This window comes from Dicentrarchus labrax, unplaced genomic scaffold, assembly GCF_905237075.1.
Source record: "Dicentrarchus labrax unplaced genomic scaffold, dlabrax2021, whole genome shotgun sequence".
In the NCBI taxonomy this organism is placed as follows: domain Eukaryota; kingdom Metazoa; phylum Chordata; class Actinopteri; family Moronidae; genus Dicentrarchus; species Dicentrarchus labrax.
The window spans coordinates 24,725,790-24,741,832 of NW_026136713.1; the positions used below are offsets into that span (position 1 = coordinate 24,725,790).

Genomic DNA, 16,043 nt, shown 5'->3' on the forward strand with positions numbered 1-16,043 from the left:
ATGCTAAAATTAGAGTTTTTGTATCTAAAAAGTTTTTCTCAGTCGATCAGATACTTCCCGGATTTACTAGAATAATTTAAATTCTCCAGCTGGCTCCGATTTTATGTTCTATCAAGTGTTTATAGTTAATTAATAAAGAGAAATCCTAAAACCGGTAGATTATTCAATGGAGTTCGGTTGAATGGGCAGTCTTCATCAGTCTTCATCAGGGACTCATTTTCTATTCAACACACGTTTAATACATCAAGCACCACAATACTATATCGATATATTTGACCTGATACATAAATACATAAATGTCTTTAAATGCATTAAAAATAATACTGAAAGATAAATATAGGCGTTATTTAATTTTAAAATGTGACAAGTACATTTTGGGAAATAAGAAATGAATAGATAAAATGATAAATTAAATAGGAGAGTTAAATAGGGGAATTAATGCATTTAAAAGCATATTTTATTTTTTGCAGTTTTGGTCTTCCATACACTGAAACAGATTGTTATGAAAATGAATTCTTTTTTACGATGAAGTTTTATAATACAACATAAACTATTAACTTACCGTTGTCATACTTTATAGGATGTCAGATGTTTTTATTAATATATAAACGTCTGTAAGTAAATCAAATAAATATGGACATTAATGACAACAACACCTCTGTGATGAAGCACCATATAAAACTTTTATTCACCTCGTGGTCGGAGCCGATCAACGTTACAGAACCGCCACAGAGCTTCCCGTCAGCAGAACGCTTTCAGTCCGCAGCTCGTTTACAAAAAATGTACCAGAACACACAGTGAGACACAATCAATAAATATCTTTAATAATCAAAACCAAGCTGAGAGCCAGCCGGGTCCAGCAGGGTCCAGCCGGGTCCAGCAGGTGTGATATGTACAAAGATGTGTGGTCCTGCTCATTGTGTTATAGTAATAAAGGTCTGATGGTAGATGAACTTTATCACCATGAAATCGTAGCTGGAGATAAAACAAGCGACCCTTCCCTTCAGTGATTAACCCCTCATATAAAAATAAAGATACAAAGAGGAACATTAGATATTTACACCAGCGCCGGCAGCCGAATCCTGTTTACCTGAGTGACCACATCCTGGACCTGGACCGCCTTAAAACCCGGAAGAGAACGGAGGTCGAGCTGAAACTCGCAGCAACGCGTCCACGAAGAATCCTCGTTATCGTTACATTAATGAACCCTAAAGACAAAATCAGTCTGAACTTTAATGTGTTTGATTCCAGTTTGTTACATCGACTCATTTTATTTAAGTTCCCTTTAAAGCCGCATAAGAGAATAACTTTAATTAATTTAATTTATAATCAATACTTGAGTTACTGCGACTCAAATCAAACATCTGTTCAAACCCAGCAGGAAAATATTATAAAATTATATTAGAAAACATATTTATTCTGAAAAAGAACAAGTTGGACTCAGATTATTGATCCAGATTATTGATCCAAACTGCACGATGAATCCAAATAATATCAAACTCTAAATCACAGAAGCTGTTTGCTAAAGATAAAATATAACAAAAGGTTCATGGAGAACTTCCTGTTCAGACTTCTGATAACTTGAATGGTAATAAAATGATTTATTTCATCTTCTACTCAGAGAGCAGCTTTTGGGATTTACTTGTCGAGATGTTTTTAGAGATTTTTTTTATAATTAAATTGCAGAAGAAAGTGAAAAATGTCAAAATAGTTTAGATTTTTTTTGTATAATTCATTAAAAATATTTGCGACTTTTGACGTTTGATGACGAATGGCTCAATGATTTGTGATTAGATGACTTCTCAATACTGATTCTGATGCCTGGACTTTGTCTGTTGGCTGATATTGATCGATGGAAGACGACTTTTTTTTAACCCAGAACTCAAGTAAATTTTTAGTATATGGCACTAATCATCTTCCATACGGCTGTCTGTATGTTTGTACGTGGACACGACTTCACCATCCTGGGAAACAGAAGGTTTTTAAGGACGTGTTGGAGGAATTTCTGATTCTGTTATCGGACCAAATTTAAACGTAAGAATCTTAATTTTAAAACATCGTAACTTTCTCGACGGATTTTATCGTAACGTTATGAATGGATCGGAGCCGATTTCGCTTTGTGATCAGAAACCAGTGAAACCGGACCGGAGATCAGACTGATGTGGACTTTATCTGGGCCGCGTCCTCGTTGAACCTCAGAGCAGGATCACCAGGTCCAGAGCTGCAGTACTACATCCAGCAAGGGGGGGCAAAGTCCAACTCATTAGTTCACATGAAAACAACACGTCTGTTTGTTTCCATCGATCAGGAAACCCTCGACGCCGCCGCCACCGAGGGTCGAGCCTCTCACAGTCGTCCAGCAGCCAATCAGAGGCCTCGGTTTCCTGTGACTCAACTGTGACAGCAGGAAATGTTGATGTCAGTTTTTACTGAGTTTCTCTTCGTTAACTGAAACAGAAGTTTAATTAAAGTTCATATTTTATATCAACTGATCAATAATCAGTAATTAATCACCTTATTAATGGAAACAGGTTTATGTGAGTGACTGTTATTGATCCACATTTTTTAAATAAATAAACTGATAACAGCTGTTTGTTTGTAAATATTGTTTCTGTTGCGTAGCTGCGAGTTTACGACCGTTAATTCACCTTCAACTGATCGGGTTTATACGGAGGACCAACACTGCCAAAATCTGACCCACAGGGTACAAACAGTGCCAATACTGCAGTGTTACTGCAGTTCACAGAGGAGTCCCTCTTCTTCCTCTTCCTCCTCCTCCTCCTCCTGCAGTTTCTTCCTCACTGATTATTGCGCGTCCCTCCTGTCACAGGAGCAAAGCATGCTGGGATTGGTCAGTGGCGTCCTGCTCTACACGTTGTAGGCGTAGTCCATCAGGTAGTCCTTCAGTCTGTTGGGCAGCGGCAGGTCCTGAACCCGCCGCGTCGTCCGGTTGATGGCGACCCGGCAGAGGTGCTGCAGTGGCGGTGTGGCGGTGTACACCGGTTTGGTGAGCAGCAGCTGCACCGTACCGTTGGGCGGCGCCGCCGAGGGCCGAGAGTTCGCCGGTGCCTTGTCGCCGGTCCGGGACAGCTGGACGTAGTGCTCCACCAGGTGAACCACGCTGTCGAACTGCTTCAGTTTGGGCTTCACCAGAACCACCGAGTCCAGCTTGAACTTCCCGTGTTTGTACTCGATGCGCAGGTTGGTCGGACCCGCCGACGTCATCGCCGAGATGGTGAACAGGTAATCTCTCTGGGAGCTGTCCCGAACCAGGAACGTCCCCTCGGAGGCGTCCTGGAGGATCTCTTTAGCCTCGTTAGCAGTCAGACTGCCCCAGTACCAGCCTGAGAACAGACCATAATAATAATCAATATCTAATCATATTAAATATCACGTCAGAACCAGAACCAGAGTTTCTCTATCAGGAGCTTTTATTAATGTTAACTGTTTGAATCTTATTATCCACCCCAAGAGGAGACGGAGAGTCAATTTATATTTATTGATCTGAAATCAATAATACTCTAATATATCACTGCTAATGCTAATGCTGCTAACTGTCCCCATAGCTGATTATTGATACTATTGATGCTATTGATCAGTTCAGTCTTACAGTCATTTGTCTGTTTGCACTGATGTGTTTGTATCCATGGAAACGAGGCCTGTACCTGCCGGTCCGGGCTCTGCGGGACTCACCTGTGTTCTTCAGGTCTTTCATGGCTAAGGCGATGCGGCTCTCGTCCGATTCCACAGCTCTGGAGTTGTTCTCGGCTCGTCTGTCGCTCTCGATGCTGTCGGAGGACTGGCAGGTCATTGGACCGGTCCAACCTTCAGCCTAGAACTAGGCCCACAGCTCAGACATGGGACGGGTTCTGCAGGCCCGACCAGAGGGGAGGAAGACCGGTCTCGGTGCCGGTCTCGGTGCCGGTCTCTGTTGAACACAACAACGTTAGCTACAGGAGGGAAACTCATTCAGAAACGTATTAATTTAAAAACACAGAACAGAAGATCTGAAATTCACCAACAACTGAATGAGACATTTTTCAGTCAATCAAACAATCAAACAATCAATCAATCAATCAATGAATGGAGTAAAAGCTCTCCTTCTCCTGTTCTTCTCTGAATCTTCAGACAAAACGAGATATTTGATGAAGACGATTAATCAATAATCAGCAAAAAGTCTGAATATAGTAAACATTTTGATTTAAAAGTTTATTTGTTCCAACTGGACACAAAATAATGTAAATTATTAACCGACTAACGTTGATATTAACTATAAACTAATTAATACTGTTGTCATTACCTTTATTAATCTAATAAATAAATAAATAATAATAACTCATTTCTTCCTGTTTGCAGAACATTCATTGTAATAAACACAAACTAATAAACCTTAAATTAGTAGAATTTTGAATAGAATTTGGTTTAATTCAACTGAAGAATAAACTAAATGTTACTAAACAATGTTTATATTTATATAATGTATTATAAAGAACAGGAGAATATATAATTATTATTAATAATATAAATCATAAAACATGAGGTGTCTCCATTATCTGGAGCTGTGTGAGCCGACATATTGATCCACCAGCGACCACAACAACTGTGCAGTTCCTCATCCATCCGACCCACTAATATCTCACTAAATACTAAATACTAAATACTTTGTGCAGAATTTTAATGTGAACTGTGAAGAAAACAAGAAATTGAATTTTATTTTCAAATCAGTAGAAAACCGATGGGACGTTAAATTACTAAATGTTTGAATAGAATTTGGTGTAAACTGATGGATGTCTCCACTTATAGCCAGATCATTTATGGATCTTTTATTTTAAAGTAAATATCATTAAATTAATTGTGTTTGGTTTGCGGAAATGTAGACTGAACGGGCATAAAAAGAACACAACATAATCTTATATTACAGCACAATCACACACCAAAGTGGCCTTAAATTGGCAGAATAATGAATGGAGTTTGGCGTGAGGTGACAAGCGAACGTACCTGAGGTTCGGTGTCAGAGCTAGCTGCTAGCTAGCCAAACCCCTCAGCGATGTCAGTTGACCTTCCATGAACAACATTTACAGCAGAAATCCTCCTCGTTTATTTTATCTCCACTTCTCCTCCTTTCTCTCACTAATGGCGGGTCGGTGCGGGGACACACGGACCTGCAGCCGTCGAGTAAAGAAGCTTCAGCTGTAGCCGAACTCCAGTCAAAAAAACACCGATTTATATCCGAGTTCCAGAGAGCGAGAAAAGCCCCGAGTGTGTCCCGAACACGGTGTCCGTCCGTCGGTCGCCGTGCTGTGGACACACCGAGTCCACCGAGCTGCCTAATCACCGATATCACCATAAACACAAAAGAAGCATTTCCAGGAACTTTCCAGGAATACGGTCACGTGGTGCAGCGAGGAGCGATTTAAGGTGGACCGACACACACACACACACACACACACACACACACTCTCTCTCTCTCTCTCACACACACACACACACACACACACACACACACACACACACACACACAGACAGACACACACACACACACACACACACACACACACACAGACACTCTCTCTCTCTCTCTCTCTCACACACACACACACACACACACACACACACACACACAGTAACACACACACACACACACAGACACACACACACACACACACACACACACACACACACACACACACACACACACACACACACAGACACACACACACACAGACACACACACACACTCTCTCTCTCACACACACACACACACACACACACACACACACACACAGGTGGGGTTAGAGAGTACCCCCCCCCATGGTACCTCTGTATCTTTAATTTATCCCCTTTATAAATCTTACAGAAGTGTTTATTAGTTCATTCAATGTGCAGAACTGAACAATAAACAGAGATAAATAATATTCTATCTTTAGTAAAGTTATAAACAATATGATCTTAAATTAATACAATCTGGTTGTTGGACTTTTACTGAAATATAATGTCTATTTCATTTATTTTATTTCATATATCTATTTTTTCTTCAGGAAACTCTAATATCTAATATATTTATATATCTACGGTTATATATATATTTATATATAAAGTAATGACGGTTATACCCTCCATTACTTTATATATAAATATATATATAATCTTTATTATACCCTCCAGTATATAATATAGGTATAGATATAAAGTATATAATATATATTTATAGATATAAAGTGTATATTTGTATATAATATATATTTATTGATATAAAGTATATATCATAACATAACATAAATATAATTATATTATATAATATATAATATAACATAAATATAAATATAAAGTATATATTATATATTATATTATATAATATAAAGTATATATAATATATAATATATATTTATAGATATAAAGTATATATAATATAACATAAATATAAAGTATATATTATATATTATATTATATATTATACTTTATATTTATGTTATATAATATAATATATAATATATAATATATATAACATAAAATATAAAGTATATATTATATATTAAGTATATAATAAAAGATATATAATATAATATAAAGTATATATAATATATAATATATAATATATATTTATAGATATAAAGTATATATAATATAACATAAATATAAATATAAAGTATATATTATATATAATATATAATATATAATATATAATATATAATATATTATATATATAATATATAATATATAATATATATATAATAGCGGTTCGCCCTCCGGTGCAGCAGGTGGCGCCGTTCACGCTGCTGAGACAGTGAGCGTAGAAGAAGTAGAATAATGACCAGCAAAGAAGAAAGTTAGCGCGGGCTGTTTAACTGTTATGCTAACTGCTACATAACAGTTAGCATCATTACGGTGAGATTTTCTCCTAAAACAACTTTAAAACTTCTCGTTGACGTAAGTTAAATAAGACCGAGTACTAGTTAGTTAGTAGTTAGCTAGTTAGTCATTAGTCATTAGTGAGAGTATATTAAAGTATAACGATTGAATTCAGTCGTTGTTCAGCGGCCGAACTACGTTTATAAATCTGTCATTTGTGTCGCTGCTTGCTGGTTGTGACTAACTTCCATTTATAGATATTGAACGAATCGATTAGACGATCTGCTGTTGGCTGAATGTTTTCCACAGTTTTCCGCCATTGTTGTAACTTTAAACGTTAATCCCGCTCTGACTCTGACGTTAAGAGAGACAACCGGAGTAAAACGTTAAAACGTCACATTTTTAAATGGAGTTTGGTGTAACTTCTCTCTGAAATACAGACTTTCAACGCTGTTTAATTGTGTGTGAGAGATAATAACTACAAACCTGGTTAACTATGGTATTGACAGTTATTGATTCATCTGTCCACCAGTTAATTAATCAATTAAACCCTAATAATAGTATCAAATAAATTCAGTTTACAGCCAGTTGGAGGACCGAAACTACCAAAATAAAACAAACAAATATGCCAACAAATGCATTAATTCATTTATGAATGTAACAGAAATGAATAATTCTGTATTTATTTACCTTTACTCTTATTCTACATATTTATTTTAATGTGTTTATTTCTGTGTATATTTATATATATAGTAGATTTTTGTCTGAGAAATGAAGGAGTGAATTGTGAGTTCATGGTTGCAGCCCTGCTGATAATCTCTGTGTACTTTTACTGTGCTGATGTTTCCAGTGGTTTTATTGTCGTGGTCGAGTTATGGAGTCGACGGAGAGCAGATTCGCTCACCTGCTGCAGCCAATCAGAGAGCTCACCAAGAACTGGGACATCGACGTGGCTTCAGAGTTAAACGACTATTTAGAGGAGGTAAAAACTCCGATTATAGAGTTGCAGGTAGATTGTGTATCTGTGCAGGACGTTACAGGATGTCACAAAGGTTTCTGCGTTTGTTTGCAGTTGGATGAGATGTGCATCACGTTCGATGGAGGGAAAACCAGACTGAACTTTGCCGAAGCAGCTCTGTTGATCCAAGGCTCAGCCTGCATCTACAGCAAGAAGGTCCCGAATACACCGAGTCTCAGGCTCTGAATTATTATTATTATTATTATTATTATTATTATTATTATGAACCTGGTTAAAGTTCTGTTACTGAACGTCTGTGGACTGTTTCAGGTGGAGCTGCTGCACAGTCTGGTTTACCAAACTCTGGAGTACATCAACGACAAGAATAAGAAGTAAGAGGATCCTCGGGGTCGGGGTCAGGTCCTCAAGGTCAGGTCCTCGGGGTCAGGTCCTCGGGGTCGGGGTCAGGTCCTCGGGGTCAGGTCCTCGGGGTCAGGTCCTCGGGGTCGGGGTCAGGTCCTCAAGGTCAGGTCCTTGGGGTCGGGGTCGGGGTCAGGTCCTCAAGGTCAGGTCCTCGGGGTCGGGGTCAGGTTCTCAAGGTCAGGTCCTTGGGGTCAGGGTCGGGGTCAGGTCGGTCCCTCGGGGCGGTCAGGGTCAGGTCCTCGGGGTCAGGTCCTTGGGGTCGGGTCCTCGGGGTCAGGTCCTCAAGGTCAGGTCCTCGGGGTCAGGTCCTCGGGGTCAGGTCCTTGGGCGGGGGTCAGGTCCTCAAGGGGTCAGGTCCTCGGGGTCGGGGTCAGATGATGACGTTGGTCTCGTGTTTGTTTCTGACAGACGGAACAAACAGTCTTCGTCTCAGGACGACGACGCAGACGGAGCAGAGAGCGGACACGATGCGGACGATGGCGCTGTGGTGAGAAGCTGTTGTTTACTACAACAACAACAACAACAACAACAACAACAGATCTTTGTCCGCCATAGACCAACTGTCCCACTATCAGCTGATTATTGATCTGTCCTGATCACTATTGTGCATCCCAATAACATATATTGATTTAAACCAGTAACACACACACACAGCTGTCAAATGCATTCTGGGTAATGTAGGAAATCAATGTTTGTCTCCTTCAGTTCTCTCCCGTAGACGCCGCCGACGACTCAGAGGACTCTCACAACACCGACCCCACCACGGTCTGTTATACCTGTCTCACTCTCTACCTGTCTGACTGTCAGTAGTAGTGTGCAGTCAGCTGATCTGTGCTCTGTTTGGTTTCAGTCTGCCAGTGTGATCCCTCTTCCTCCTGAGTCTCTGATTCCTCCTGAAAACACAGAGAAGAACAAACTGCCGCTCATCAGGTGATAATAACAGAATTTATAATATTAATAATATTTAATAAGCACAGAGGTTGTTGCACTGACGATGACCCTGACAGCTGATCCGATGTGTGTGTCAGTGAAGCTCTCAGGTGGTCTGCGGACATTAAGCTCCTGTTTGTGTCTCAGTCTGAAAGGTGAGATCCTGTGCAGTCTGAAAGAGTTCAGGTTCAACATCTTCATCCCAGGAGACGAAGACCTGATCCTCCTCATGCTCCGATCGGCTGCGACCAGACTTCTGATGGACGAACATCCTGCAGACTGGCAGCAGCAACAAGGTACGACTCCTCCAACAGACAGTGAACAGGTTGTAGTGGAGCTTTGTCCCTCTGCTGTCTGTGGACTGATCTCTATGTGTCTCTATGTAGGATGAGGGTCAAAGGTTGTGACCTTTATGCTCCCGAGTGCCAACAGTGGGCAACACAGAGTCCACAACACAGAGTCCACAACACAGAGTCCACAACACAGAGTCCACAACACAGAGTCCACCACACAGAGTCCACCACACAGAGTCCACAACACAGAGTCCACAACACAGAGTCCACAACACAGAGTCCAACACACGGAGTCCACAACACAGAGTCCACAACACAGAGTCCACCACAGAGAGTCCACCACAGAGAGTCCACCACAGAGAGTCCACCACAGAGAGTCCACCACAGAGAGTCCACCACAGAGAGTCCACCACACAGAGTCCATATGAACTTAATTTCATTCACTGACAGAATATAAACAGAAGTCACAAACCTGAATACAATCAGAAGTCTAGTTTGGTCGACTGATGTTTTCTCTTTGTCCAGATGTTGCTGTGGCTCCAGATGTTTGTGTCCAGATGTTGCTGTGGCTCCAGATGTTGCTGTGGCTCCAGATGTTAGAGATGACGGAGGCGACGCTGCAGACAACTTCCTTCCTTTAGAGGACAACAACATGGAGCTGGACCAGGACCCAGAGGAGCACGTGGACCAGGACCCAGAGGAGCACGTGGACCAGGACCCAGAGGAGCACGTGGACCGACACCAGGTCTCTTTAGTACTGCGGGATGATAACACAAGCTAATAGCTAATATTGATCATACATATGTGTCTCTTTTATTTTTGAACCATCTTTAAACTGTGATTGAGTTCAACAGAAACACTTTTAGGATCACAGAGTTTCTCTGTGTTATTCACAGTTGTGCTAACATCGTGCTAATCGTGATAATTAAATGCTCGTTAGGCTCCGGGTGAAGGCAGGATGATCCGAGAGAGACGGCCGGTGGAAGACGACCATCAGAGGAGGAAGGAGGAGCCGGCGCCCGCCGTACGTTTGTTATTCATTAACTTTATTCTGAAGATAGTTTAATAACTTTAGAAATGATCTCTGAAGTCTTTTTCTCATAAGTTAACTTTATTCTCAAGTTTTTGTCCTGAAATCACAACTTTATTCCTTTATTACAACTTTATCTCAAAACATTACATTATTATTTCTTCTCAAACGTTTATTGTAATAATATAATTTATTCTTTATTATTCAACCTTTTCTTTCTTGAACTCTTAAGACTCTTCAGAGAATTACGACTTTATTCTCAACAGCTATTTTTTAAACTATTACTTTATCTCAATCCCAGTTTGGTTTCCCTGTTCCTGTTTCAGGTGAACGTGTGGACGCTCCACGACCCGTACGCCGTCCTCGGGGAGGACAGACCCTTTAGAGCAGGTGAGCTGTGGGACTCTCAGGTGTTTCAGAGATTACTACGTCGCTGTCTTCGCTGACACAATCGTTTCCTCTGCAGGGAAATGCTACAAGGTTCCTGAAGGTGTGGACGACGGCGGGAAGAGGAAGAGGAAGCGAGCTGCTACCCTGCAGGACTTCAGGAGCTGGTTCAGAGGAGCCTGTAAGACCAGGACCCGTCTCACCGGTTTGTGTTTGTTAGAGGAAGGTTTTATTCTGACTCTCTCTCTTCCTGTTGCAGTCGATCGTCCAGAGCACAAGTTAAAGAACGGACCCACTTTTACAGGTAACATCTGTTTCAAACACTTTTACTATCAATAATAAATAATCAATATCTAGAATATATATAAAGCAAGTTTCAGGAAACTTTATTAGCAGTATGATAAATATATATATTATATTTTAATGTATCATTTAATTTGATTAATACTTTATGCTTTTGGACACTGTATCATAATACTGTGATTTGTTCCTGTATTATCAATAATAATAATAATTATTATTATTATTATATTATTATTTACAGTTATTTAAATGCAGTTAAAAATTATTTATTAATTTTCAGACCTGAACTACGTTTATTTGAGCTCGATTAAAGACAAACTGAAGACCCGACAGAGGATCTACAGGAGGGCGGTACGACACCGTGTGTGTGTGTGTGTGTGTGTGTGTGTGTGTGTGTGTGTGTTACTCTGTGTGTGTGTGTGTGTGTGTGTGTGTGTGTGTTACTGTGTGTGTGTGTGTGTGTGTGTGTGTGTTACTGTGTGTGTGTGTTACTGTGTGTGTGTTATTGTCCGTGTGTGTGTGTGTGTGTGTGTGTGTGTGTGTGTGTTAGTTACTCTGTGTGTGTGTGTGTGTGTGTGTGTGTGTGTGTGTGTGTGTGTGTGTGTGTGTTAGTTACTGTGTGTGTGTGTGTGTTACTGTGTGTGTGTTATTGTCCGTGTGTGTGTGTGTGTGTGTGTGTGTGTGTGTGTGTGTTACTGTGTGTGTGTTATGTCCGTGTGTGTGTGTGTGTGTGTGTGTTAGTTACTGTGTGTGTGTGTGTGTGTGTGTGTGTTACTGTGTGTGTGTTATTGTCCGTGTGTGTGTTACTATTGATGACGTATCGTGATGTCACTCAGGGCGTGGTCGTCTCTGAGGAGGAGCTGAGGCGGACCTTCCTGCAGGTGGAGGAGGCGGGGCCACAGCAGCAGGGGGAGGAGCCTGTGGACGGATTCAGACACCCCGACCTGCTGGGTAACAGACTCTCTCACTCTCTCACTCTGGGTTTATCACTCTGTTTATTCATTGTGGTGACTGAAGGTTAAATAATGTTTAAAGGTGGAGACGACGACAACTCAGACAACGAACACGAAGCGTTTCCTGACGACCTTCCAGCTGAGTTTGTTGGAGGAGCAGACTTCATATCAGCAGGTAAACACACACCTGCACTCTGTTCCAGAGGGGATTAATACAGCAACCATATATCTGTTATAGCAACTGTCCAACTGTAGAGGCTGCAGGAGATAATAGATAATCAATCAATCAATCAATCAATGGTTGGATCAGGAAACTGGAGCAGCTCGTTGTCCTCATCAATATTTATATTCTGTGTCTGCAGAAACTCAGAGAGACGAACTGAGTTATGAAGATCTGGTGAAGCTGCGTGTCGTAAGTGATCAATACACACACACACACACACACACCTACCTGAACTAACTGTGTGTGTGTGTGTGTGTGTGTGTGTGTGGTGTGTGTGTGTGTGTGTGTGGCATTCAGGAGCAGCTGATGGTGAACAGTCAGGGTTACACTCAGGAGACGGCTCTGTCTCGGAGGGTTAAAGACTGGGAGGACAAGATCCGACCTGAACTGGTGCTGCAGGTAAAACTACTGTTTGTTTGTTTGTTTGTTTGTTTGTTTGTTTGTTCCAGCAGCTTCCTGTTTGTCACTTCCTGTCCCCGTGGTGTTTTTCAGGAGGAGCGTTCAGCGTTTGACATCCACGATTATGGCGACAGGATCGTGGGATCGCTGAGCGCCGTCGGCCACCGCAGAGCGTTCTCCTCCATCGTCGCCGGTCTGGACAACTTCGAGGCCTGCAAGTACCTGCTGGCCTCCCTGCAGCTGGTAAACCGCCGTCTGCACGCCGTCTGCACGCCGTCACGCCGTCTGCACGTTAGGTCATAGGTACTTTAACAGAAGATAAGTGAGTAAGTGTGTGTGTGTGTGTGTGTGTGTGTGTGTGTGTAGGCCAACGACTACACGGTGGGGGTGGACAGCGTGGACGGTCTGGAGGAGAGCGTGGACTCGATGGGACTGACTCTGCTCAGCACTCTCAGAGCGACGGACAGATTCAAAACTCTGACTGCTTCAACCTGAAAGATCTTCATCATCATCATCATCATCATCATCATCATCATCATGTCTGTGTGTAACAGCTCGTCTCTGATCATAAATATGTTTAATATGAATATTTCTAATAAAAACTGGATGAATTGGTTCACAAACAAAACAACTTTTTTTTGTTTTCTTCAGTTTTGACTTTTGCCCAAAATTTTATTACAAACAAACAAACAAACAAACAAACAAATATAATATATATATTATATATATAATATTATATTATATATTATATATATATATATATTATATATAACGTGTCTCTTTATATTCAGAGATTGTACAAAAGTCATAACTCATTCTCTGGAGGAGCTGCTCCTCGTCCCCGGGACCAAAGCGTGTGGGGATGGTTGTAACACGGACCTTTCCAGTTCCCAGTTTAGCTGTCGAGTCTGACGTAGTTCCTGATGTGGTTCCGGACGCTCTCTGCGATCTGGTCCTGGTTCTTCATCCTGTTGTAGTAATCCAGGAACAGCCCGTCTGGAGTGATCAGGTAGACCAGGATGGTGTGATCCACGATGTAGTCCCCGTCCTCGTCTTTGGGTCCGGCGCTGGCGTACACTCTGTAGTCCCGCCCCGCCAGCTTCACCTCCTCCACCGTCCCCGTCAGTCCGATCAGACGGGGGTGGAAGTCTTTGACGTAGCGGGCCAGCGCCGCCACGTCGTCCCTCTCTGGGTCCACGGTGATGAAGACGGGCTGCACCGGCGGCAGCGAGGCGTCCTGGTCCAGAGCCGCCACCACGGCGCTCAGCTTGTCCAGCTCGTCGGGACAGATGTCAGGACAGTGCGTGAAGCCGAAGTACAACAGCAACCAGCTGCCCAGGAAGTCCTGCTTGGTCCTGCGCTGCCCCCTGTGGTCCAGGAGGCTGAAGTTCCCCTGACCCACGGCCACCTGCTTCAGCTGCTCCACGCGCTGCTGCCGCAACTTCTGCTGCTTCTCCGAGTACACGTAGCCCCAAACGCCGAGCAGACCGCCGCCGAACAGCAGCGCCACCGCCAGGCGGGTCCTCAGCTTCAGCTGCGCCGAACGCACAGGCGGGTTCTGGTCCTGAGACAGGAGCCGCCGGGGAGGAAGGAACCTCTCTGAGGACGCCAACGTCTTCTGGAGGCGAGGGAGACCTCTCAGGGGCAGGGTTCCCACAATGCACCTGACCCCCAACATCTTCAACATCCTCCTGAAACACACAGACAGGAAGTGAATTCTTTATCAGCTCTATTTTACTATTCTTGTTTCCAAAGGATCAACAACAAAACAATAATTAAACAATGAAGCAGATTTAATTTAAATAAACTGATTAATTATCTCAGAATGACTCTGAGTAGAATATACTGCACTATCATAAAGTTTATTCAAAGTAAACACAGCAAAGGTTCCCGCTCAACCTTAATGCACAGAGACCGGAGGCTGCCGGAGGCTGCCGGTTCCCGCCACCGGAGGCTGCCGGTTCCCGCCACCGGAGGCAGCAGACTCCCGCCACCGGAGGCAGCAGTCTCCCGCCACCGGAGGCAGCAGACTCCCGCCACCAGAGGCAGCAGCGCTGAGCAGCGACCACCGGAAATGATCCGCCGCCATCTTGTATTGTGCGCCGGTTGTATTTGATGAGTTCAGCGACATTTGATGACAATAAGTCTGTTTTTGTTACTTTAAAGTCGGCTGACATTGACACGAACCTCCCCGAACTGTTACTGACACCCTGAGCCGTCCCCCGGTCGCTTTATATTAGTATTATTAACACTAACTGTCCGTAAAACCCACACAGAGACAGCGGCTGTCTGTTAGCTGTTTATTAGCCTAAAGCTAACGTTAGCTAACATTAGCTACATTAGCCGCAGCAGGCTAACTGACCGGAAGGTTAGCTAACGTTAGCTTAGCTAGTTAGCTTTTAAACAAAGGGAACAACTTACGTTCAATGTCCAGATATTCTGATATTAACGACTTCTAACAGTCTGTTTCCGTCCGCGGTCACACAGTAACGGACACTAACGGACACTAACTGACAGTAACCGACAGTAACGGACGGTTACCGGTCACACTGCGCTAACTGAGCTCACTTCCGCTGATTCAAACACAGCCAGAATAATAAAATATATTATTATTATTAACTTATAACGTATAATTATTTATTATGTCTTTGTTTAGAAGCTGTTAAACATTATAAACTGCGCTAATTATTAATATAAACGTTCATTTAAAGATTTCTAGAGTCGTTGGTTCTTATCAGCAGATTCGTGTTTATCCGGAAAGAAGCGGAAACTTTCCACAAGATGGCGCCGGACGGTTTGTCTGTAACACAGGATATAGATTCATATATTTATATATTATTATATATATAAATATATATTAATATATATTTATATTATATATATATTATAAATAATATATAAATATATATATAATAAATACATATAATAAATATTATATATTATTATATATATAATATATAATATATATTTATTATATATATATTTATATATTAATATATATAAATATATAGACTTATATAGTAAATATATATTCATATTTATAATATATTTATATATCATATAAATATATAATAAATATATATATATACTTATATAATAAATATATATTAATATTATTATATACTTATATATTATATATAATATATAAATATATAATATATTATTATATTATATATTATATAGATCAATAATACATAAATCTATATATGATATATTTTATATTTTAATGATTATTAACTATAAAATTAACTATAAATTTATATATTATATATATATATATATAAGTATATTTATA

At 41.2% G+C, this 16,043-nt stretch overlaps 3 protein-coding genes across 6 annotated transcripts; 1 reads left to right on the forward strand and 2 right to left on the reverse strand.

Annotated features, from left to right (window-relative positions):
• Nucleotides 1-661: 661 nt before the first annotated feature.
• socs2 (suppressor of cytokine signaling 2) lies at nt 662-5,145 on the reverse strand. Its single transcript, XM_051420198.1, has 3 exons — nt 4,999-5,145; nt 3,694-3,928; nt 662-3,344 (listed from the first exon to the last, which is right to left on the reverse strand). Exons 2-3 carry the CDS (start codon nt 3,809-3,811, stop codon nt 2,869-2,871), a joined length of 594 nt encoding a protein of 197 aa, XP_051276158.1. The 5' UTR covers nt 3,812-3,928; nt 4,999-5,145; the 3' UTR covers nt 662-2,868.
• Nucleotides 5,146-5,283: 138 nt separating this feature from the next.
• On the forward strand, nt 5,284-13,379 carry ncaph2 (non-SMC condensin II complex, subunit H2). Of its 4 annotated transcripts, none has more exons than XM_051419936.1 (20): nt 5,284-5,418; nt 7,700-7,831; nt 7,922-8,023; nt 8,138-8,199; nt 8,639-8,717; nt 8,936-8,995; nt 9,081-9,160; nt 9,308-9,456; nt 10,011-10,198; nt 10,394-10,477; nt 10,810-10,873; nt 10,950-11,051; nt 11,130-11,174; nt 11,454-11,524; nt 12,010-12,124; nt 12,209-12,301; nt 12,489-12,538; nt 12,647-12,748; nt 12,842-12,991; nt 13,115-13,379. In XM_051419936.1, the coding sequence occupies exons 2-20, from the start codon at nt 7,724-7,726 to the stop codon at nt 13,241-13,243; spliced, it is 1,833 nt and encodes a 610-aa protein (XP_051275896.1). In that variant the 5' UTR covers nt 5,284-5,418; nt 7,700-7,723; the 3' UTR covers nt 13,244-13,379. The 4 variants fall into 4 exon arrangements, with proteins under 4 accessions (XP_051275896.1, XP_051275894.1, XP_051275893.1 ...); XM_051419934.1 differs by lacking the exon at nt 5,284-5,418 and adding an exon at nt 6,777-6,885; XM_051419933.1 differs by lacking the exon at nt 5,284-5,418 and adding an exon at nt 6,798-6,927.
• A 56-nt stretch (nt 13,380-13,435) lies between these two features.
• Nucleotides 13,436-15,504, reverse strand: LOC127374605 (protein SCO2 homolog, mitochondrial). Its single transcript, XM_051420154.1, has 2 exons — nt 15,170-15,504; nt 13,436-14,439 (listed from the first exon to the last, which is right to left on the reverse strand). The coding sequence occupies exon 2, from the start codon at nt 14,433-14,435 to the stop codon at nt 13,644-13,646; it is 792 nt and encodes a 263-aa protein (XP_051276114.1). The 5' UTR covers nt 14,436-14,439; nt 15,170-15,504; the 3' UTR covers nt 13,436-13,643.
• Nucleotides 15,505-16,043: the final 539 nt, after the last annotated feature.